Source organism: Nomascus leucogenys, chromosome 6 (genome assembly GCF_006542625.1).
Source record: "Nomascus leucogenys isolate Asia chromosome 6, Asia_NLE_v1, whole genome shotgun sequence".
In the NCBI taxonomy this organism is placed as follows: Eukaryota; Metazoa; Chordata; class Mammalia; order Primates; family Hylobatidae; genus Nomascus; species Nomascus leucogenys.
In genome coordinates, this window is record NC_044386.1 from 52589994 (window position 1) to 52613957 (window position 23964).

At 35.1% G+C, this 23964-nt stretch overlaps 1 protein-coding gene across 2 annotated transcripts in view; it reads left to right on the forward strand.

Moving 5' to 3' along the window:
* Positions 1-23964, forward strand: part of CEP152 (centrosomal protein 152) — a 71800-nt gene that overhangs the window by 36761 nt on the left and 11075 nt on the right. For both annotated transcript variants that reach the window (XM_003266890.1, XM_003266891.2), the window contains exons 13-21: positions 456-660; positions 4071-4196; positions 4821-4930; positions 5671-5799; positions 5942-6074; positions 10155-10436; positions 12565-12696; positions 16477-17127; positions 20552-20672. In XM_003266890.1, coding sequence (XP_003266938.1) covers positions 456-660; positions 4071-4196; positions 4821-4930; positions 5671-5799; positions 5942-6074; positions 10155-10436; positions 12565-12696; positions 16477-17127; positions 20552-20672 — 1889 coding nt within the window. The remainder of the gene's footprint in view (positions 1-455; positions 661-4070; positions 4197-4820; positions 4931-5670; positions 5800-5941; positions 6075-10154; positions 10437-12564; positions 12697-16476; positions 17128-20551; positions 20673-23964) is intronic.

The window sequence follows — 23964 nt, forward strand, 5'->3', positions numbered from 1 at the left end:
TCTAGTTACTCAGATATTCACCCAGACTTGTGTTTTAGTAAGTTGAAAAAAATAACAGAAATTGTTGGTTAGGATGGCTAGTGTTTAGTATTCTTTTCTTCCTTAATATTTATGTTGTTTCCATTAGAGTCATAAAGGGCATGTATATACAGCATGCAATTTTCCAATAACAGAAATGTAAATTATGTCAAAGTTCACATTTCTAAGCTACTTACAGTGAGCAGCAGGACTAAGCTTGAGAAGGCTCTTCCTGTGAATAAACGTATTTCTGTATATAGAGACATGGCAAAGGTGATAGTCCTTGTGTATGACAACATTTAAAATTGTTTTGAAATACTAGTATATAATTGTATAGGTGACAAAACATGTTCACCACTGTGGTCAGTGCTTTTAGGGAATAACCATGTCTGATTTATTACTTGATTTAATGTTAAAAATCACAATTTCTCCATTAGCATTGTACAACAAGAAGACCCAAATGAAGAGCTTTCAAAAGATGAGTTCATTCTGAAGTTAAAGGCAGAAGTACAGCGTTTGCTGGGTAGCAACTCAATGAAGCGTCGTCTGGTGTCTCAGTTACAAAATGACCTCAAAGACTGTCATAAGAAAATTGAAGATCTCCACCCAGTGAAGAAGGATGAAAAAAGCATTGAGGTTGAGGTCTGTAAAGCCTATAGAGTTAAAAAACCATTTTTAAAAGGCTCAATAAAGAAAACTTTTACACTTTTTTTTTTTTTTTTTTTTTTTGAGACAGGGCCTCACTCTGTCTCCCAGGCTGGAGGGCAGTGGTGGAAACATGGCTCCCTGTAGCCTCAACCTCCCAGGCTAAAGCGATGCTCCCACCTCAGCCTTTTGAGTAGCTGGGACCACAGGCATACTCCACTATGCCCGGCTAATTTGTAAATTTTTTGTAGAGACAGGTTCCCACAATGTTGCCCAGGCTGGTCTCAAACTCCTGAGCTCAAGCAATCCTCCCACCTCAACCTCTCAAGGTGTTGGATTGCAGGTGTGAATCACCACATCCAGCCCTTTTACACTTTTTTAAATTAATAAACCTTTGGCTTTCAGGAGTTTGACATTTTTAAAAGTAAAGTTTAAAGAAGGAAATACCATTTTTAAAGGGATACTGACAGTCCCCGACTTAGGATGGTTTGACTTACAATTTTTAGACTTTACAGTGGTGGAAAAGTTATATGCATCCAGTAGAAGCCATATTTCGAGTACCTGTAATACAGTTCTGTTTTTCACTTTCAGTACAGTGTTCAATAAATTTCATGAGATATTCAACAGTTTATTATAAAAGAAGCTTTGCATTACATGATTTTGCCCAACTGTAGGCTATTGTAAGTGTTCTGAGCACATTTAAGGTATGCCAGGCTAAGCTATGGTTTTAATAGGTTAGATGCATTAAATGCATTTTTGACTTAATGATATTTTCAACTTATAATGGTTTTATTAGGCGATAAACCCATTGTAAGTTGAAAAGCATCTGTATGTTTTTTCTGGTTACTCTTGGCACCTAGTAATTGAGATACCAATTAGGTAAAATTCCTTTACTATAAATACAAGGAAGTATTCTCTGTAACAAGGAATCTGCATTTCTTTAAGATTGGCTTTTACCAACAGTGCTCTAAAATCTAGTTAAAATAAATCCTCCATAGAAATCCTTTAGTATTTTCTATGAGATTTTCCTGGTCCGTGTTCTTACAACAAAAGTCTTTCTATATGAGGACATTAATTATATAGTGATGATGGTACAGATATTACATAGTGGTGGTGGTACAGATGGGAAAGGCACAAAATCTGGTTATGTCAGTCATTGAAATCCACCTCTGTATTCTTCAGTTCGGAAAATGAAGCTGGAGCACTTTGTGACACTTGAGTTTACAGAGCCAATTTCAGACAAATTGAAACTAAACACATGACTAATAAGTAAGTCAAAGATATTTCTGTAAGATCATGCTATCACAGAGATCTTTAGGGCTGCTCTCCTTTATAGATCCTTTTTTTTACCCTTCTATATTTCACAAATTGTCAGCCATCTATACTCCCAATAGAAAATAATATATAAAACACCTAATAACTAAGAAAAGGAAAAGAAGAGGGAAAAGGAATGTGGGTAGTGTACTCCTTTTCCTCCTGGGTGGAGATAATTGTTTACTTCCTTCTTTAGTACTGTTTTATGTCCTATTCCTTTAAACTAAGAGTTGTGTTCATTAGAACAGTTCTGCTAAAGTATGTATAATGTTCTGTGCTAATTATTGTGGAATTTTAATTGTGGCTAATTTATATTTTGGAAAAACAGTGTTTTTGCTATCAAAATCTTTTCCAGTCTGATTCCCTCTTCTAACTACATTTGATGACTAAAACATAGATTTTAATATTAACAACAAATGAGAGAGACTCTTCCCCGCCCTGCCCCCTGCTCATTTAACATCTTTAAATCAAGCTGTTTTCATTGTTGCCCTACATTTCTTTAAAAGGATGGGAATGAAAGCTTGTTTCTCAATTTGTATTAAGACATTAGAGTTTATTAGTTTAAGCATTTTGGTGGGAGTGCTCTAAGATTTAGGATACTAGAAACCTGATTTTGAGTCCGAACCTTAGCTCAGATATCTTGGTGCTTTCTTTGTTCTGTATTAAAGTTGCTAATGGCATTTGCTATACAGATACACTTTATCATGTGTAGCAGTTGATAGTGGTCATGCATTGTGCTGTTTTTTAGCCTTTCCATTTCCCTCTGTAGTCTGGTTGATCAATAGATCGAAGGAATAACTATCTCATCTTTGAGTCTTCTTTTTGTCCAGCTACTGTATTGCCATAGTGAATTCTTGGTAGTCTATATCTAAACTCTGATTTTTCTCAAAGTTACTTCAGCCATGGGCTCAAGTGATCTGCCCACCTCCACCTCCCAAAGTGCTCGGATTACAGGGATGAGCCACTGTGTTGTGGCAAAGAGCTCAGAGTCCAGGTACACAACAAGTGAATGGAGTAGATATATTTTTAAAATCTTTGTAACCCCCATCAATGAATAAAAAGAAAAGTAGATAAGGAAAACACTCAGTAAGAGGAAAATATGCAAAGTTATATAAACAGATAAATCTGGGAAGATGGAAAAACAAATGAACAATGAAGGTATATGAGGTTCCACTTTGGTGGTGACACAAGAAATACAAATAAAAGCAATTGTTAGATATTCTTTTCCCATCAAAGATAATTATTTAAAGATAATCACTGCCATTGGAGGCAAAGAGAGATGGGCAGACCCATGTACTACCTGACAGTATACATTTGGATGGCATTTCTGGAAAGCAATTTGCCAAAGTCTATCATGAGTCTTAAAAATTGTATGTATTGAATAAAATATATGTCCATGAGTGAATGCTGACATAAATGAATACATACAGAAATAGGATAAATGCTTGATCTTAGTAGGAGAACATATGATGAGAAATAGGATATTTGCATTGTCTCAAAGTATCCTGTAAGATAACTTATCATTTATTGTAAAACAAAAAATAGTAAGTTTACAATGGAGATGACAGATCCCACCTTCAATTGATTATTACCAGTGGTGAGACATAGTGATATCGTGTGTCTCCTGCAGAGAGCACATATCAGTTCTTGACATGCATGCCAAAGATGCATAACCTGATTTTAATAAACCTAAAAACTCCAAATTGAGGAACATCCTACAAAATAACGGGTTAGTATTCTTAGAAAACATCATGGGTTTGAAAGACTGAAGAGCTGTCCTAGATTGGAGGAGACTAATGAAACATGACAACTAAATGCCACTCAGAATCATGGATTTGATCTTGGACCAGAAAACAGACATTTGGGGCAAATTGGAGACATTTGTATAAGGTCTGTAGATTACTTGATAGTATTGCATCTGTGTTAATTTACTAGTTTTGATCACTGTGCTATAGTTATATTGGGGGAAGATGAGTAAAAGCTATATGGAGATTATTTGTACTGTTTGCAATTTTTTTTAAGTATGGAATTATTTCAAAGTGAAACTTAGAATTTTTTAAAACTTGAAAAACTTTTGACTTTTTAATATTCAGACTAAAACAGATACCTCAGAAAAACCAAAGAATCAATTATGGCCTGAGTCTTCTACTTCTGATATTGTCAGAGATGATATTCTGCTGCTTAAAAATGAAATTCAAGTTTTACAACAACAAAATCAGGTGATTAAAAATATTTTTTATATTTTATGATAATTTTTATTTCCTCATTAAATACAAAGGATATAATAGAGTTTTTGCAAATAAAGAGGCAATGTGAGTTAGTAGACAAGTATATTAGTAGGTGATTCTGAGTTCCAGTTATTTCCCTTTACTAGTGAACTGTTGGTTATTAGTTTCATTGGAAGGTAAGCTAGTGTAGTTCCAGTTCTCTTTCTCTGTGGTAGCATGGCTGACAGAGGTATTCTTTCCTCCTTAGCCAGCTCTTGACCCAGAAGTAAAACTTTGCTTATTTAGATGGTTGCTGAAGATTATTGAATTCTGGGACTTATTTTAAGGCATCAGCTAGCCAATACTTCTCTGGTTAAATATTTTCATTTTATATATTTCAAAGTAAATACAAAACTTACACGTTTAGTCCTGTCAGAAAGCGACTTGTCAAATAAATGAATCTATGTTCTTATCAAAGCGTGAAGAGACTTTTTCTTTTGCAGAATTGTAAAAATAATATGTCAAATATTGTTATAGGGGAGAGAGAAAGCATAGAAACTATTAAAAAATAAGATAAAATTAATCAGTGAAAATGTTTATTTTCTTTAAGTACTAAGTATATTCTTTTGTGTCTAGGAACTTAAAGAAACTGAAGAAAAACTGAGAAATACAAATCAAGACTTATGTAATCAAATGAGACAAATGGTACAAGATTTTGACCATGACAAACAAGAAGCTGTGGATAGGTAAGGTCTATATAGATGCCTGACGACTGTCTCCTGGGTACCCTTCCCCTCTAAGTCCCTGCCCTTCCCTGTGACAAAAAGATTCAAAATGATTGAGTGAATTCTACCCTGTTGAGATCTTGGATTGGCAGAGATGAGTCCCTGGCTTCTCAAATTAGAATTCGAAACACATTTTCCATAGAAACAGTGTTATGTAGTGGGTTGGGTTCTGTAGTATCATTGAAACTGTAGTTCACTGAAATAGTATAGCTTAATATTTTTTTAACTCATCTGGGAAACTATTCTTTATAAAGAAAAAAGTCTGTAAGAGGGAATATGTCTTCCAAATACCAAATCGTAAACTTGGAAACAGACTTCTGGAACATAACTTACTTGTGAGTTGGGGACTGCTAGTATTTGTGTTTAATATAGATGACTTGAAATTTTGGAGCCACACCCTCAATTATTGCCATTAATTTTTTATAAACAGAAGTCCTCGACATAGATTACTATCTCTATTTGAAGGACTGGGGCAGTCTCACATCCAAGTTTCTAACTGTTCTCTAGAAACATTTGAAGAAAGAAAATTTTGAAAATTCTCATAAGATTGTTAGTTATTAATTAATTATTACCACTTTCAGTTGGGGAAAAGTAATCTGACCTCAATTATAATTTGCATTAGAGGAGGAAGGAAGGAAGCCAATTCATTTTGGTGTTTATAGTGAGACTGGGCATTGCCTTTGATTCCGCTCTGTTTCCAGGTGTGAGAAGACTTATCAGCAGCACCATGAAGCCGTGAAAACTCAAATACGTGAAAGCCTATTAGCAAAGCATGCTTTGGAGAAGCAGCAGCTCTTTGAGGCTTATGAGAGAACTCATTTGCAACTGAGGTGAGAATAAAGAGTTTAGCTGCCTTTTAAGCTGTAGAGACTACATTCCCCTATTCCATAATTTAGAGGAAAATTGTTTGTTATGCAGCTCTTGTATTTTTTTGTGGTTAAATCATTTAGTTGCTGGTTTTGTATATCCAAGGTCTGAGTTGGATAAGTTGAATAAGGAGATGACTGCTGTGCAGGAATGTTACCTAGAAGTGTGCAGAGAGAAGGATAATCTAGAATCGACTCTCAGGAAGACCATTGAAAAGGAGCAACAGACTCAGGAGAAGGTACAGTACAAGTTTATGTTGTATCGACATCCTTTCACTCTTCAAGCCTCAGTATTATCATTTAAACGAATACATTTGTTCTAGAGAAGTGAATGGGGAAGGTATTCATAGGTTCTCTTTACTTTTGGCTGTATCACACTCACATAGCTCACAAATAAAATACAGTAAATACCGAAATGATTGTTAAAACCTTAGTGTACAATGGCATATAGATAGGAGAAAGTGATTTTTTTCTTGAAGATTTATTCTAAAGGGCAAAAAAAAAAAAAAAAAAAAAAGATCAGTGTCACTTTAAATCTGAAAATCACAGATCCTCATTTTTAGTGTTGACTGTTCAGGAAACCCTATGTAGTCCTGTGAGCACTGCACGGAGCATTCCTTCTGAGCCCTTTTTCTTGGATCCATTTCTTTCTCACTACCTCAGTGTCATTTTATTCTTCTGGGGAGAAGAGTAGGAATTTGAATGTTGGTCTCGTGATAGGGAAAGTGATGATGCGGTGGATATGGACAGCAAGGTCAGCATCTTCGTATGACCTCCTTCAGGGAAGCTGGAGGGGCTAGAGTAGATTCTCCAACTCTGCCTGATTCTTCTGAGTCACCCTTGGTGAGTGTCCAGGAGTAAAATCACATGTAAACAGTCACATCTCCTCTTTTCTTCCCTGTCCTGGCCCAGCGCCTTAACAGGCCTGACTGTCCTTCACACTTTGGACCAGCGGCAAACCACAGTTTGAAAGCTATCTGCCTCAAGATTAGAAAATATTTTGAAATACTTAAATAAATGTTCTATACAGAGGTTTTTGAATAAGTTATGTTAAAGCAAGCTATTACTACCACACACTTAAAAAGAATAGTAAAGAGCAGGCAAGGAATTCAGTTCATTCAATATCTTGATTATTGTTGAATAGATCAATATGGTGAAAAACGTGCCATGTATACATATCATCTAGTGGAAAAAGAACTTCTAAAGGGAGCTGTTTTAGGTAGGGATGGCAGTATAAAAGTGAGAAAGGATCTTATATTACCTTGAAATTGAGGACTTAGCTTTCAGTAATGTTTTAAAAATTAAAATAGGGAAATCACTAGTGTGATTCTTCTATATGTATAAAAATTGGCAAGAACATAAGAGGAATTTTCTCAAAGAGGTCATTTCAGGAATGTTTTCTGATACTTTTAATGAATCAATTTGACTATAAAATTTGATCTCATATAATGGGTCAGTTACAATTAATATCTGCTACTGACTGATATTTTGGTTCATGAGTGTTTGTACACAAGTCCAAGAAGAAAAGTTAAACTGCTATTTGATCCTTCAAAAAAACCAAACTTAGAGGTTAAATTTTGCACGTGTATCCCAAAACTTAAAGTATAATTTAAAAAAAAAATTAATTGTTATACAGTAAAATTGACTTCCTCCCACCACTGGGCGTATAGTTCTATAAACCTTTAACATGTTTATAGGTTTATCAGGATACAGAACAGTTTTATCACCCTAAAATGCTCCCTTTTGCTATCCTTTTGTGGTTACACTCCTCCTCCAAGCCCACCCCTCACTTAAAGGGCCAGTGTACTTAAAGCATTAGAAGTTTAATTTCTTCCCTCTCTGGGAATTCATTAGTTTTTTACTATAGAATTATATAAGCCCTTAGTAGTATAAGCCAGTCAGAACTGAAACATCTTTATATTTAGGAGACTATCTAATCTTCTCACATTCTTCAGAAGTAGGCAAAAATACACCTTTTTTTTTGTTTTTAAAGGAAATGTTTCACATACACGATGGGAGAATCTTATTAAACTCTAGAACAAGTGAGGGATAGCTCTTTGGGGTAGCTCTTCCATGCAGGACATAAGCCATTTTACTGCAGCTTAGCTTTAGGTAGAGAACTTAACCTGGATACAGAATATATGGGTCAGGTAACAATAAGAGTTAAAGGGTGTTTTTTTATGTTTCATGCATTGTTTTCTGAAACACTTGCTGAGTCAGGTTGCAGGTTAAATAGGAGCTCAATTCCAAGTTTTAAAGCTTTTATTAGCACACAGAACTTTCCTCACATGTTAACCTGGCTCATTGAGAGAAAGGGGGAAAAAGTCATATACACAGAATCCTTCAGGTTGGGTAGTAATCAGTGAAGCCTATGAATTTGCAGACAAGGCAAAGATGGTCAACATTCCCATTCTTGATGCCATTTCTATACACATTAAGGCTTATTTATACAATTGTAATATGAGTTAGGTAGGTGCATTTTAGAAGTTAGAGGGATTTTTTTGCTATCCAAGCCATGCACAACAAGTTCGTATGTTTTAACTTGGAGACTGTTAGTGTTGTAGAGAGATGTTTATTTGAATTTTGTTTAAAGAGACAGCTATTGGAGGAAAGAGAAGAATATGTAAGCAAACTGCAGGTGGAACTTGAAAAAAAGTACCAAGATACACTTACGATGGAAAAGAGCAAGTGGCTGAAAGATCAAGAAACTGATATTAAACAGCAAGTTGAAAGTGAAATGATCTTAGCGAAAGCACATTGGGATAAGGAACAGAAAGAGGTGTGGATTAAAATTTCTTTCTGGTCACCACATTTTTAAAATGTGGGTACTAACTTCAGAAGACAATTCTTCCTGAACAAGATACGTAATTTTTATTTGCCAGGCACTTACATAATCACCCATTTTACCTTTCGGAATTGAGCTATTAGCAGTTACCACACCAGTTTTATTTTTAGGGATTTAGCCACCTCTTGACTTTTTGACCCAACTCAGGATATAACAAGTTTTATGGGCACTTCTTTGATTCCTCAAAATGAAACCATGATCTGATTTCATATTGTGGAATGATTATAACTAGACTAATATTTATAACAAATAAATAAGCCATATCATGGATTAGAAACAAAGAAGTAATGGGCAGTCTCGGAAGCACATAATTTGTTACCTCTATTACTTAAATAGCAAATGAGATTAGGAAATGCTAATAGTTCCCTAGCAAGTTAGGGAACAAAGTATGATCCTAAAAGCTTATTTAGAAATGAAAACAAAAAAAAAATTCTCAAGCTTATTTAAACTAAATTTTTTTTTTTTTCCTTTTTTGAGACGGAGCCTTGCTCTGTCTCCAGGCTGGAGTGCAGTGGTGTGATCTCGGCTCACTGCAACCTCCGCCTCCTGGGTTCAAGTGATTCTCCTGCCTCAGCCTCCTGAGTAGCTGGGATTACAGGCAAGCGCCCCCACACCCAGCTAATTTTTATATTTTTAGTAGAGGTGGGGTTTCGCCACGTTGGCCAGGCTGGGCTTGAACTCCTCACCTCAGGTGATCCGCCTGCCTCAGCCTCCCAAAGTGCTGGGATTACAGGCATGAGCCACTGCACCTGGCCTCAACTGGATTCTTTTATCTACAAAATGGCTATTAATTGCTATTCATCTGGTAGCCAGGGAAACAGTTGGAGAACTTCAGATACCCAGGTGGTGAACAGAAAAAGGGAAAACCAAATTGTGCTGTTTCATAGTTTTGCCTAAGACTGTGTTTAGCTCCACCTCACTGTACTGTTAAAGTGGAAAAATCATTAAGATGTTCTTCCAATAATACTGCCTCCCTTTTGAATGTAGTCTACTTAGTAAAATTTAACATTGTAACAAATAAGATTCTAATGTGTTCAAGTGAGTAAAACTATTTTTTAGATTGTTCAGGTTTTGGTTCGTTAATTAGATTTACTCAGTCCTTTGTGGAGAGCATGGTGTTGATGGCAAGACACATTAACTGTAATTTTTTTATTTTTTTAAATCCTGCCGTCTTTGTAGTGGCAATAGGAAAGATTCCAGAAGGTTGCATATTGAGAGCAAGATATCCTGACTTTACACAACATACTTAAATCTTTCATGTGATTTTTGTCATATAGTTAAGTTCAAAGAGTAACTTTCAAGTTTTACTCGAGAGTGTATTTTAATTGACTAAATTTCTAAACCTTTTATAATTACTACAACAATATCTAGATGGTTTTCAAACAGCTGTGGTTGCTTTTCTGGCTAGCGTTTAATTCTAGTTTTTACTTATTTGAAAATTTTTCTTCTCCTATGATTTTTCTTCTGAAAACAGATCAAAGAAAAACTCATTCAACAGCTTGAAAAGGAGTGGCAGTCTAAGCTGGATCAAACTATAAAGGCAGTGAAAAAGAAGACCTCAGATTGTGGCAGCCAAACTGACCAAGTAACCACCAGTGATGTTATTTCCAAGAAAGAGATGGCAATCATGATAGAAGAGCAGAAGTGCACAGTCCAGCAAAACTCAGAGCAAGAGAAGGACATAGCCATCAAGGGGGCTATGAAGAAACTCGAAACTGAATTGGAACTCAAACATTGTGAAAATATTACCAAACAGGTAAAAGGCAGGTTTATTCTAGTAAATTTATTGGAACTGCCTGTCTCTTAATGAAAACCCGTAAAATGCTATCATTGAACTCGTTCATAACTTTATACTTTTAAGATTTTGTGCATTTCTAGGATAGAAAACCTGTCATGTTCCTAAATTTTTCTTCATAATATTTCTGTCATAAAGCTGTCACCCCTCGGTTTTTCTGTATATTCTTTCGGTTTACAAAATATTTGCTCCTTTGAGATTAGTCTAAGCATTAAGATTCCCGAGGTTAAAGAGGGTGCTTTTTACGTCTGAATGAATCACAGTTTAATTATGAATCATATCTAATTTTATAGAAAATATTCCATTAAGGTGGTTATACATAAGTAAACCTGAGCATATAAGGTATTTAACAACATTTGTGTTGAGACTTGATGTAGCTGGATCTGCAGGCATGCCCTTAAATGGAACCTTGTCTATCATTCCCATCAGCTGCCCAAAAGTGGTGCCAATACCTTTCCTTTGAGGCACTCACAAAACTAGCTTTTAACTGACAGAATTACTTGATTTGAAAGAAATGTCATACTGAGAAAAGTACAGCCTATTATAGCAGACTAAAGATGAGTTATCTGTTATATCTCTCTTACCTATTACAGTGATTCTCAAAATTTTTGGTCCCAGGACTCCTTTACAATTTTAAAAATTGGGGACTCTAAGGAGCTTCTTTTTATGTGGGTTATATTTATACTATTGGAAAATAAATCTGAGAAATTTTTAAAAAACAAGAATACCCAAGCACACATTCCACTGGCTGTCAGAACAATGACATGATCATAGAATGCAGCATTTGGAGAACTGTGCTGTTTATGCATGAGAGAACAGCAATAAAACAGTGTCTTAATATTATTTTGGAAAAAGTTTTGACCTCGCAGACTACCTGACAGGGTTTCTAGCCTCAAGAGTTCCCTGGACTTTGATACATCTATTATGTATTTATCATTTTAATTTTATTTCTTATTATAAACTCTTAAACAAAATAGCACTCAATGTAAAGTTTTTGAAAATACGCTCTGCTTTTGATAAATACTTGAAATTCTGCTTATTTGTTACATCGTTTTACATGATTTTACAGGGCACCCTTAAAGTCTGGAAATACAGGCAAATGTATGTCATGGTGCCAAGGATATCTTCAGTTAGTTTACTGAAATGTTTACTGAAGGGGGTTTCAGAAGAGTTAAGAAAACGTTCCATAGACAAAAAGTTGAGTTTAAAGGTGCTGCTTTGGTATTTATGAAATTATTAATCTTAAAACAAATAGCATAATACAGCAGAAAGGAAATGTTTCATAATAACTTTTTAAGTAGGTAAATTTCTACAAGAGCTTTATCTTTTCCCCATTTCTTAACTCCTTGGAGTTTGTACATAGAGTTTACACATTGACATATTTAGCACTCTAACAAGAAATACAGCCTCTTATATCAACCGTGCTTTTGTGTGTATGTACGTATATATACATATATCTGCATATCTATGTGTATTTTAAAATAAAGGAATAAAGTAAAATTATTTAACATAATCTTCTGGTAACTGGTAGCAGATTTACAACCAGATCACCCTCATAATTAATCAAGTCTTAATTTTTTCCCTTCAGAGGTATCACCCTCATTCTTTAGTATAAACTCATTCTCGACAGTAGGAAAGTTCACAGGTATAGGGCTCTAAACTATATCAGTGTACGTGTTCATGCACATGTGTAGAACATGAGGAGTCAGGAAGGTGATGGGTGTAGTGATTAGACAGCAGTTGACACCAAGCAGCCCTCCAGGAGGCCTTCTCCTTTTTCCCAGGATAAATAGGAGTTGTTGGAAATGGTAATTGGTACTTCGTATGACACTTTCTAAGATAGTACTGGTCATCAAACATTCACAGATTCCCACTTCCTCTGTGGCATTTGTATGGGATGCTATGGGAAGTTTACAACAAAAGGATTAGAATCCGCTGTTTGGGATAGGTAGGGTACTTGAAGTCAGTTTGACTTTATTATGTAGTGATATACAGTATAAAATACTGAAATCATAATTGCTGTTTGAAAATGGGGTCTTTTTGAAATTTTATCGTCCACTTTACCTGTTTCTTTTGCAATGTCCTACAGGTAGAAATAGCTGTGCAAAATGCTCGTCAGCGATGGCTGGGGGAACTACCTGAGCTTGCAGAGTATCAAGCACTTGTGAGGGCAGAACAGAAAAAGTGGGAAGAACAGCATGAGGTCTCTGTGAACAAAAGGGTAAGAGCTCTTCTGCAAAGAAACTTCAGGAGGCCGTCTTGCCTGACCCCTTCTCTTATCTCAGCCCTTGGAATTTGTACCTACTCATAGAATTGTTGAAGGATAAACATGTCGATACATGTTAAGCAACAGCTCAAAGCCTAGCAAGTGTTCTTGTCATCATCAAGTTGTTCTTAGAGAAAGAATGTCTCTTCCTATGAGGATAACTTAGAAACTATTTAATAACTCCCATTCTATCTTGCCCTATCTTTAGATGAAATTGAGAACAGGTGTATATTTGTTTATTATTAGCTATACAATATCCTTTCACATGCTTAAAGATTGTTTTCTCTGTTGTGTCAGTAGTCTTGTAACATTCTTGTTGGTAAATAGCCAGTTCTCCTTTCCAGAAATGTCATGTTTCTTGACTGGAAAATACAGATACTACAACCATGTGTACTCTTCCAACTTAATTACTGGTTTAAACCAATTCTAATCAAAGTGCCAACAAACTGAATGTATTTGAAGTTGACAAAAGTAATTCTATAAAATGTTTTTGGAAAAATAAAAGGACTAGACATTTTTTTAAAGTTCTGGAAAAATTATAGTCAAGCCCTAACACGTAATGGAATATATTAGAAAGCAACAACTCAGACTGTATTGAGTCACAAAAATAGAATTCATTTTAATTCAGTGCAATACAGATTTCAGAGGTAGGCCCTACTATAAATAAAAGCTTAATAAATTGTTTTAAAAACAAGAGAATGAGGAATTATTTCATAATAGTCTTACGATAGCCAGGTAACACTTTGGAAAAATTAAGTTTACCTAACGTGTATCACAATAAACTCTAGGTTAATGAAGGAGTTAAACATTTTTAAATAAAAGTGTAGAAAAATTAAAAGAAAATTGAAGATTTCAGATCTGTACCATAATAACAACTCAATTTCGAGGCAACATATCCAACAGCAAAGATAAAGTAATAGGTTGAAGTATGTTTTGTTTTTGTAGTAAAAAAGTAAAGGGGATAATAAAAATAAGGAGAATGGATAAAACATGATAAATTATTCTCTATACTTTTTAGTATGTCTGAAATATTTTGAAAGGAAACTTAGAGAAGAAACAATATGATTGTGAGGATATGTGTCTCAGAGCTCAGAAGTCAAGTAGAATAGTAAAGTTGAGTAAAATATAGAAAATGAAACAGGTCAAGAGATCTTTTCATAAGAACATAGAAGGCTATATGTTTGTGAAGGCAGACATATAGAAATGAGAGAAAAGTGTTTTTGTTGCTTCTCAAACTTCGGCAGGCCTGATAATCACTTGCAGGGTTTGTTAAAGCATAGCTATCTGGGCTTTCCTCCTAGAGATAATGATATAGTAGGTCTGGAGGGTGTCCTGGGAATTTGCCTTTTTTTTTTTTTTTTTTTTTTTTTTTTTTTTGAGATGGAGTCTTGCTGTGTTTCCCAGGCTTGAGTGCAGTGGCGCAATCTCAGCTCACTGCACCCTCCATCTCCTGGGTTCAAGTGATTCTCCTGCCTCTGCCTCCCAAGTAGCTGGGATTACAGGTGCCCGCTACCTCGCCCGGCTAATTTTTGTATTTTTAGTGGAGATGAGGTTTCACCATGTTGGCCAGGCTGGTCTTGAACTCCTGATCTCAGATGATCTTGCCCACCTCGGCCTCCCAAAGTGCTGGGATTACAGGTGGGAGTCACCGTACCTGGCTGGAATTTGCATTTCTAACAGGCTCCCAGCTGGTCTTTGGACTACACTTGGATGTAAGTAGCACTATTCCAGATAATTATATCAGCTACAAAAAATAATGTCAACATGTTATGCATCCTTCCTCCAAATCAAAAGAGGTCCAGAAAGGGCCAGTACCATAGCATTGGCTATAGAGTTATTTTAAGATTAGAGTGATTAGTTGAGATCTGTGACAGTGTGAAGCCGGTTTCTAGAATTCAGAAGTAGTTAAGTTGGTTCAGTGGTTCCCAAACTTTGCTGCACATTGGAATAACTTGAGGATCTTTAAAAAATACTGTTGCCTGGCCCCTACCCTTAAACTTTGTTTTGTATAGGCCCTGGCCTGGGCATCAGGAGTTTTAAAAGCTCCTCAGGTGATTCTAATGTGCAGCAAAGCTTGGGAACCACTGAGTTGATGAATGCTGTCAAATTCTCTTTGTAAAACTTCACATGAGAAAATGCACATTTTGGTAAGGTTGGGCAGGTCATACAAATTCCGTGGAATCCATCACCTCTATCCGAGTCACCTGGGAATGACTTCCAGGCATCCATTGCAACATGACCTGTTTTCTCTAAAAACACTATTTAAACATGTTTCAAATCACTACTGAATTATTCTGCTGGTAGCAAAGGAATTTTGCAGTGAACTCTTTTGTAAAGCTCACCTTAGATACTGGGTTCCTTTAGCAGAAAATTTATTTAGTAGATACTCTATCCCATCATCCCAGCCATATATATAGTATTAATTAATGTATATATAGTATATAGTAATGATTAATAAACACGTTTCAAATCACTACTGAATTATTCTGCTGGTAGCAAGGGAATTTTGCAGTGAATTCTTTTGTAAAGCTCACCTTAGATACTGGGTTCCTTCAGCAGAAAATGTATTTAGTAGATACTCTCTCCCATCATCCCAGCCGTATATATAGTATTGATTAATGGTAACCACCATTGTCTAGGCCAAGCCTTTGGAGATGTCCAATTCTGTCTTTTGACAGTATTGTGTCCTTGTGCCTTCTTAGAATTCAGTTAGAAATTCAGTCAGAAATATTAAAAGTGAAAGGGACTCAAGGCCATTATCTACTCTACTCCTTTATGTAGGTGAAGATGTTAGTGCCAAAGAGATTAAGTGACTTTTGCAAGGCCATGCATCCAAAAGTAATAATTACATAACATTTATTGAGCCCTTATCTGCCAGGCTCTGGGCTAAGTACTTTAAATGGATTATGTTCTTATGTCATTTAATCCTAAAGGATGTTATCAACTTGGCATTGTAATTATCCCCATTTTATAGATGAGGAAATTGAGGCTCAAAGAAGTTGAGGAATGGGACTTTAGTTCCTCAGCTGGTAAGTTAATTCCAGCAGTTTGTCTCCAGATTCTGTTCTGTTAAGCACCTGTGCTAGGCTTCCTCTGCAAATTGGTGTCAGGATTGGAGCTTAGGTTTTTTTTGATTTCGCTAAGCTTTTTGGTTATGTACTATCTGTTGTTTTCTATGATCCACTAGTTCTATTATTCTGTCATACAAACAAATTAGACTAATGAAAAATGACTTTTTCCGTTTGGTATTGTCCTTTAATGAACTGTTCTAGCCACTAAAAGTTCATTAAAATACGGTTACACTTCTCAGCAAGTAATTATGCAGGTGTGTGCTATATTCCTAAGTAATAGTAAAAAATCCTTATGGGTCCGCTTTTGCTTTAGGTAAAAGACACTTAATTTGTTGGAGGCACAGATAAAATTTGAGATTGTATCTGTATTAAAAAAACTAATATGAAATTTTTTCTCACATTAGTTTTGGCTAATTATATAATTATATATGTGTTTATGTGTCTGTACATACACATAAACACACATTTATGTATATCTTTTGACCAGTTTAAGTATAGTGTAAGTATAGTTTTTAGAATAATGTCTTATCTAAAATTATGTTTCCTTTTAATTTTGATTTTACATTTCCTAGCTTCAGAGGTTAACCCAAATAGTTACTTTAATTTTTTTGCGAAGGAGGAGAATCATAAAGACTTTTAAAATGCATGTTGTTATGTTCTTTAGATATCATTTGCCGTTTCTGAAGCTAAAGAGAAATGGAAGAGTGAGCTTGAAAATATGAAGAAAAATATACTTCCTGGAAAGGAATTGGAAGAGAAGATTCATTCTCTTCAGAGGGAACTCAAGTTAAAGAACGAAGAAGTCCCTGTGGTCATCAGGGCTGAGTTAGCTAAGGCTCGGAGTGAATGGAACAAAGAAAAGCAAGAAGAAATCCACAGAATCCAAGAACAAAATGAGCAAGATTACCGACAATTTTTAGATGATCACCGAAATAAAATTAATGAGGTGCTTGCGGCAGCTAAAGAAGACTTTATGAAACAAAAAACTGAACTACTTCTTCAGAAGGAGACAGAATTACAAACATGTCTAGACCAGAGTCGTAGAGAATGGACTATGCAGGAAGCCAAGCGGATCCAGCTGGAAATCTATCAGTATGAGGAAGACATCCTGACTGTACTTGGGGTTCTTTTAAGTGATACCCAAAAGGGGCACGTCAGTGATTCTGAGGACAAGCAGCTTTTGGAAATCATGTCGACTTGTTCTTCAAAATGGATGTCTGTGCAATATTTTGAAAAACTAAAGGGCTGCATACAGAAAGCATTTCAAGATACACTTCCTCTGCTTATAGAAAACGCTGACCCAGAATGGAAAAAGGTATGTTCCTGAGAGTGAGAGAAGGTATTGAACACCAAGAATGATTATAGAAGTTGTATATAGTGTTTTTTCCTTTTTTCGTTTTAAATTTTAGTAGATGTAAGTCTTATGTTTTTGTCAGTGGTTTAAAAAACTTTCTGTAGCGAAATCCAAAGGTTTGCATGTTTTGTTGCCAAAAAACTTTACTACTTCATAGTGTCACAAATACAAGACAAGCTTTTAGCCTCTAAATATCTTTTTCCTAAAGAATATTTAGGACAAATACATAATGCATGCGGGGCCTAAAACCTAGGTAACAGGTTGATAGGTGCAGCAAACCACCATGGCACATGTATACCTATGTAGTAAACCTTCACATTCAGCACATGTATCCCAGAACTTAAAATAAAATAAAGAATATATGCTATTCTTTCTAAGGGCCTGAGATTTCAGAAACTGAAAAATTTTTTTTCAAAATTCTGTTTTCTGGGCCTGACCACTTCATGAAATGTGCATCATAAGAGTTTCTTAAAAGCTTGTAAAGAGTTTGGAAGCCTATTTATTGCCCTCCATAAATTTATGTCTCTTTTAGGCAAAAAAATGCCAAACAAGTACAAAGAGTATTGATGTAGAAACAAGCAAATAAATATGACTCACTCGCATAAAATTCTGAAGCCCAGTTTCTGGATGTACTATATATGTGCATATAGAATTAATTATATTCTTTTAGTTATATAAGTACCCTCTGAGATAAGCTTTTAATTTGTATGAAAGTTTCAATAAACCCAAAGTCTTGCTACCTTATGATCAAAGCAATTAGGTATGCATGAAAGATCCAGAATGATATTCTGAGCATGGTGATTAGCCAATTTCAACATTTGGAATTAGAGGCAGGAAAAAAAAAAAAACAGCAGTCTTATAAGGTTTGTCTCATAGAGTTGAGACTTAAGAGTGAAGTTCCATCAAAATATTGTGATTAAAGAGTTTCAAGGCCAGAATTGAGCATTTGGTATTAATACTACTTGGGAGAGTTATAAACTAGAAAAAATAACCTTGAGTTTCAGTTCCATATTCGATGATAACTAGATTATTATATTGGGCAATCACATAGTTGCTCACTGGAAAAATAAAATACAAATCCCCAGCCTAATTCCTTGGGTTTGGGTAGGATAAGCATGGCACTGCTTAGCCTTTCTGGGTCCTGCATTTGAAACAGTATAGAATTTTAGAGCCAGAAGGGATCTGAAAGATCAGCTCACTCCATCCTACTTCACCCCAGTTGATATTTTTATCCTTGACCTCACAAAGATGTTGCTACTGACTAGTTGCCTTCAATGTAAAAATTACTGGGCAAGATCACTCCCCATGAATACTGCTTCACACTTAATTGAGATTTTTTGGAGAAAATAATTAAAATAACTTGGAGAACACAGATAATTAAAATTATAGCAGATTTGGAGATGAGAAATGATGGGAAAATCATGTTTACATGCTTTCATTTGTAAGCATGTTTCGATTTTTATAACAGTTATAAAATCTGTTATAAAAATCAAGAAACTATGACACCTTTCTCCTACCATTAATATATACATATAAAATCAACCCTGGTGTCTTTTTGCAGGGCTTATAATTGTGCAAGCAGTATAAGATCATCTGTGTGACTTAATGAGGCTCATAAGTCTATGGAGACAGAATCACATAATCTGGCTAAGAATTTAGATGTTTACGGCTTTTGTTGGGTGGGTCAGATTCCATTCCTGAGAAAAGGATGGCTTTGAAATGCCTAATCTGGAATTTGTCATAGAAGTAATACTTGACCTTCTGCCGTTTTCGAGCTATCTTCACTCAGGACCTTGAGGTAAAGCTATGATTATAAAGCAGTGATTTTAAATTTGTTACATAGGTGCTGCACATGTGAGGAACTATAATTTATAATTTATTAAATCTCTAGTTTTAAAAATTGTTCATGGAAATTAAAACAAAAAATGGTTTATTAATATATAAAAACAAGTCATTAAAATAACTGAGACAAAATTTTTTTTAAATAGAGAGGATGCAATAAATGAAAAATACAGCTTTCAAGAAAATGAATGCCTTACCAAAATATATTAATACAGTAGTTCATGACAGATAAATATCAAATGGAACAAAATTTTCAAGCAAACTTAAGGGTGTGTGTTGTCTCTTTTACCATCAGAGTCAAGTTAAAACTAAGACAAAATGTTGTTGCTTTTCTCCCTTTTCTGTCATCTTGACTTTTCTTCCCCAGTTTTGAGTAAAAACTGGAAGCACTGACTGCATTTTGGTTCAGCTTTTCCTACTCCTTTTGGCCTCAAACCCATAGCTTCTTGATTGCCTCTTCTCTATAATTGCTAACCTCTGCTTCTGTTGGACATTGTTAAGTAGGTTTTCTGACAGTCAATTAAATGGTTTCTCATAATCAAAATCAAGGCTTCTAGAATCAGGCATATATAATGTGTTTTAAATAATCAATAAGACTACTTTCTCAGTACCACCTATTCTGTTCCTTTCTGATTTAGTAGTCATCTTAAATCTGAAAACATTGCCATAAAAATCCATTGATTTGGCCAGGCGTGGTGGCTCACGCCTGTAATCCCAGTACTTTGAGAGGCCAAGGTGGGCAGATCACGAGGGCTGAGGCAGGAGAATCGCTTGAACTAGGAGGTGGAGGTTGCAGTGAGCTGAGATCGTGCCAATGCCCTTCAGCCTGGCCGATAGAGCAAGACTCCATTTCAAAACAAAAACCAAAAATGAAAAATCCATTGATTTAGTAGCTGTATTGCTGTGACAAGGACTGGAACATAAAAACGTTCAATAAATATTAGTGAAGAAATGGTCTTGTGCAAGATGTTTAATTTAGCTAAGCCTAAACTGTTCCTGTCCTTAACTTTGGCATTCAGCTGGCCTTCTTTACAAAATTACTGTGTATGTTAAAGTATTTAGAAGCATATGAAGTACTATATAAATTTAAAATGATTTTTGACTGTTATTTTCAATTCGTGGGAGGCAGAGAGTTAGCATTATACTTGCTAATTAACTTGTTCCTTGCTGTAGTAAAAATGTTCTAGATTTTTAAGAACAATTCTGATTTTATATTGTCTTTCATGTGGTTTAATCACATAAACCATTGAAAAATCTCAAATTCACATATATAATATGCAGACCATATCTTCTGTCTGTCTCATAGCTGCCCACCAGTCGCCTGTCAGACAGTGTTCTAATTTGGAAAGTTTCACAGGAAGCTAGTTCCTAGTACAGTGACAGTACTTATGTAACACCCTAAGAAAAATAATGGCGATAGATAGTTCAGGCAAGATTTTTTTCAGGTAGTGTTTTCTCTTTGTATTTTTAATATTAGCATTTTAAATATAAAATTGTATAAAGATTTTTACTAAGCATTAACTTTGAAGATACTTTATTTCAGAGAACTATGGCCGAGCTCTCTAAGGATTCTGCCAGCCGGGGCACTGGCCAAGGAGACCCTGGACCTGCTGCTGGACACCATGCTCAGCCCTTGGCCTTACAAGAAACAGAAGCAGAAGCTGGTAATTGGATTTTGTTCCCACCAGTCTTTGTAGCATCCATAATCAGCCTTCTGAAGGGTCGCTTTGAGGATTAAAGGAGATCATAGATGTGAACAAATGTGTAATACTCGTCTGACTTAATGTCCCCTTTTCCTAGATTTCATTTTGAATTTAGAGAAGAGGGTTGATTTAGGCCCTCTTCTTCTATTTATGGGTTTCCCTCCATTCACAACTGATTCTTGTTACAAGGAGAATCATGAGAGTTTTAATAGAGAAGTCATGTTTTTATTCCCTGAAATCAAGGGTTTCACATCAGAGAATTGCCAAGTAATAGAGACTTTTTCATTCAAATTACTGAAACTAATTTCAATCACTTTTTCATGGAAATCTTTCTGAAATGTATTAGATGTTTTCTAATTGATTTGCAAGTTTATCTGAGGGCATGGGCAGTGTTTTTAATCTCTTCCTTTCCAACGTATGGCAGAGTGATGAATTAATAGTTTAACTTTTCCTTAATAACTTAGGCTCTTCATCATGACAAAAGAATTCTTGTACTGTACTAGAGCCCCTTGTATTCAGAGCTTACTGAGGAGTATAGGACTTATATTGCCTATTCATGGAGATTTCTGAGCTAGAAATTTGCAAATCCTTTATTAGCTCCCATCCCTTTTAGCCTCTTGATCATTTGCAGCCTGCTCCTTTCCTCCCCACACAAACACACAGCAGCCTCTCTCTGCTGCTTATTTGCTGTTTCCAATGTAACCTGGAAAAGAACTAATAATTGCCAAGGCCAGTCATACCTACTAAGTAAGTAACCTCAGTTTCCACACATTTCTAATTCAGTAGGCAATGTTACCAGAATCTTAGAGAATCTCTGCCTGTACCATCTCTGCCTTTCTCATTGTTCACAAACCCTTTTCCCCTACTTTTAGGTTCTAGGTGGCTGAGAATATCTTACTGCCAATTCAGTGGATGATAATACTACCTTAATTTGTATTTTGCATCATACTTTTTATGTCCTATTTGGAATAGCCTGAGAATTCTATCTTAATCTGTGAAATGAATGGGTAGAAACAAGTTTTAGATGTTATTTAGCTTTAGGAAGGCCTATAAATATAAAAGCAATTAGTTTTGGCCAAAGACAAATCAGACTATAATAATATTTTTCTTTAGTCTTTTTTCCCTTAAAAACAAACACATTAATAAATTCATTAGAAAGGATTAAATAATACAAAACATGTATTAAGTGATAAAGTCCTTTAAAATCCTACCACCAGAGAGTACCACTGTTGGATGTTTGGTTATATTCTCCTAATATCTCATATATAAAAGTACTTAAAACATTAATTATGAAACACTTAGTTCATTCAAAGAATATATGTATGCATCTGTAAGTTATGGAGCCTAGCAACCAGGAACCCATTGTTCAGCTTAAGGCACAGAACATCACCCATGCTGTTGATCACAGTTCTATGCCTGCAACTTCTCCCCAGTCTGAGCTAACAGATATTCTGATTTTCAAAAATTACTGTCTTTTTTAATGTTTTAATTATGTGTATGTACCCTCAAAAAGTTGTTGCCTTTTTATGTTTTAACATTATAAAAATGGTGTAATACTCATTATATTCTTTGTAACTTGCTTTTTTCCCATTTAACAGCATGCTACTAAGATTTGTCTGTGTTGATGCAATAGCTCTAGTTCATTCATTTTCATTGCTACATAGTATTTCAATGTATGAATATACTCTGAGTTATCTGTTCTCTTGTTAGTGGTATTTGCATGAGTTCCAATTTTACAACAGTATCCTAGATGAAAAATATAAATGCGATTTATGGTACCATTGTGATGTTTCATTAATCCTTTAATGTTCATTAACATAAATGGCACCACTTAAATGAAACTAAAGTGTCAGGAGAGAGCTAAGAATAATTTTGCTGGATCAATGGCTTTACAGTAACATTTCGGCCCCTGAGCCTATGCTAACTTGTATTCCTGCTTTATTATATCACTTATATTAACAGTCTACTTTTTAATCTTCTTTGTATATTTTAATTTTATAAATTTTATATATTACTAATGACAATGTCTGTTATTTATTGTGTACTTGCTCTGTGCCAGCTACTGTGCCAAACAGTTCTTATATATTTACATCTTCTAAAAGTTTTAAATCATTTTTTAAACTTGGAAATAATTTCAAACGTATAGAAAAATAGCAAAAATAAAATAGTTGTGAAGAACATTCACATACCCTTTAATGAGATACACCTATTGTTAACATTTTACTCCATTTTATGCTCTTATGTATATATGTGTATGTGAATATTTCATTTTTTTAATGAACCATTGGAGGGTAAGTTATATATACATTGTGACTTTTATGGCTAAGTACTTCAGACTGTATTTTCCAGGAATAGGAATATTTTCTTTTTTAACCTTAGTACAGTAAATTTAACATTAAAGTATTGTATTAATCTACTGTTGTATTCTAATTTTATCAATTGACCCAATAATGTCTTATAGCATTTTTTTTTTCTCCTCCGGTACAGAGATTTGTCTAGGGTCAGCTGTTACATTTAGTTGTAATGTATCTTTAGCCTCCTTTAATCTAGAACATTTCCACAGCCTCTCTTTGTCTTTCATGACATTGACATTTTTGAGAAATATTCTCTGCTTCCACCTCCACTTTTTTTTAACAGAACTTTTCTCATTTGGGGTTTGTCTGGTGTTTCTTCATGATTGATTCAGGTTGTGTTTTCTCAGCTGGAGCACTGCAAGGGTGATATGTTGTCACATCTAAAAATTGTGGTGTCCATATGTCTTATTGGTGAGGTTACTTTTCATTACCTGGTGAAAATGTTGTCTAATTTCTTCACTGTATAATTACTGTTTTTTTTTTTCACCCTTGCAACTGATAAGCAATCTGTGGGAGACACTTTTAAGACCATGCAAATATCTTCCCCTCATAAAAACCTTCTCTTATATTTGGCAGCCATTGATGATTCTTGCTTGATCCAGTCTTTACTATGGTGGTTGTGAAATTATAATTCTTCCAACTTCCTTGCTCTATTTATCCCAGTTGGCACTAAGCATGTTGAATCAAGAATCCTTTCCTCTCATTTGTGTATTTATTTTATCTCTCTGTCCATCGATCCATCTACCTACCTACTTACCAACCCACCTACCTACCTACCATTCATAAAATTATTGGTATGATTCATAAATTCCTATTTTTAATACTTTATAATTCATTACTATATTTCATTAGTGCTCAAATTGTCCCAGATTCAGCTAGTGGAGCTCCTTCAAACTGGC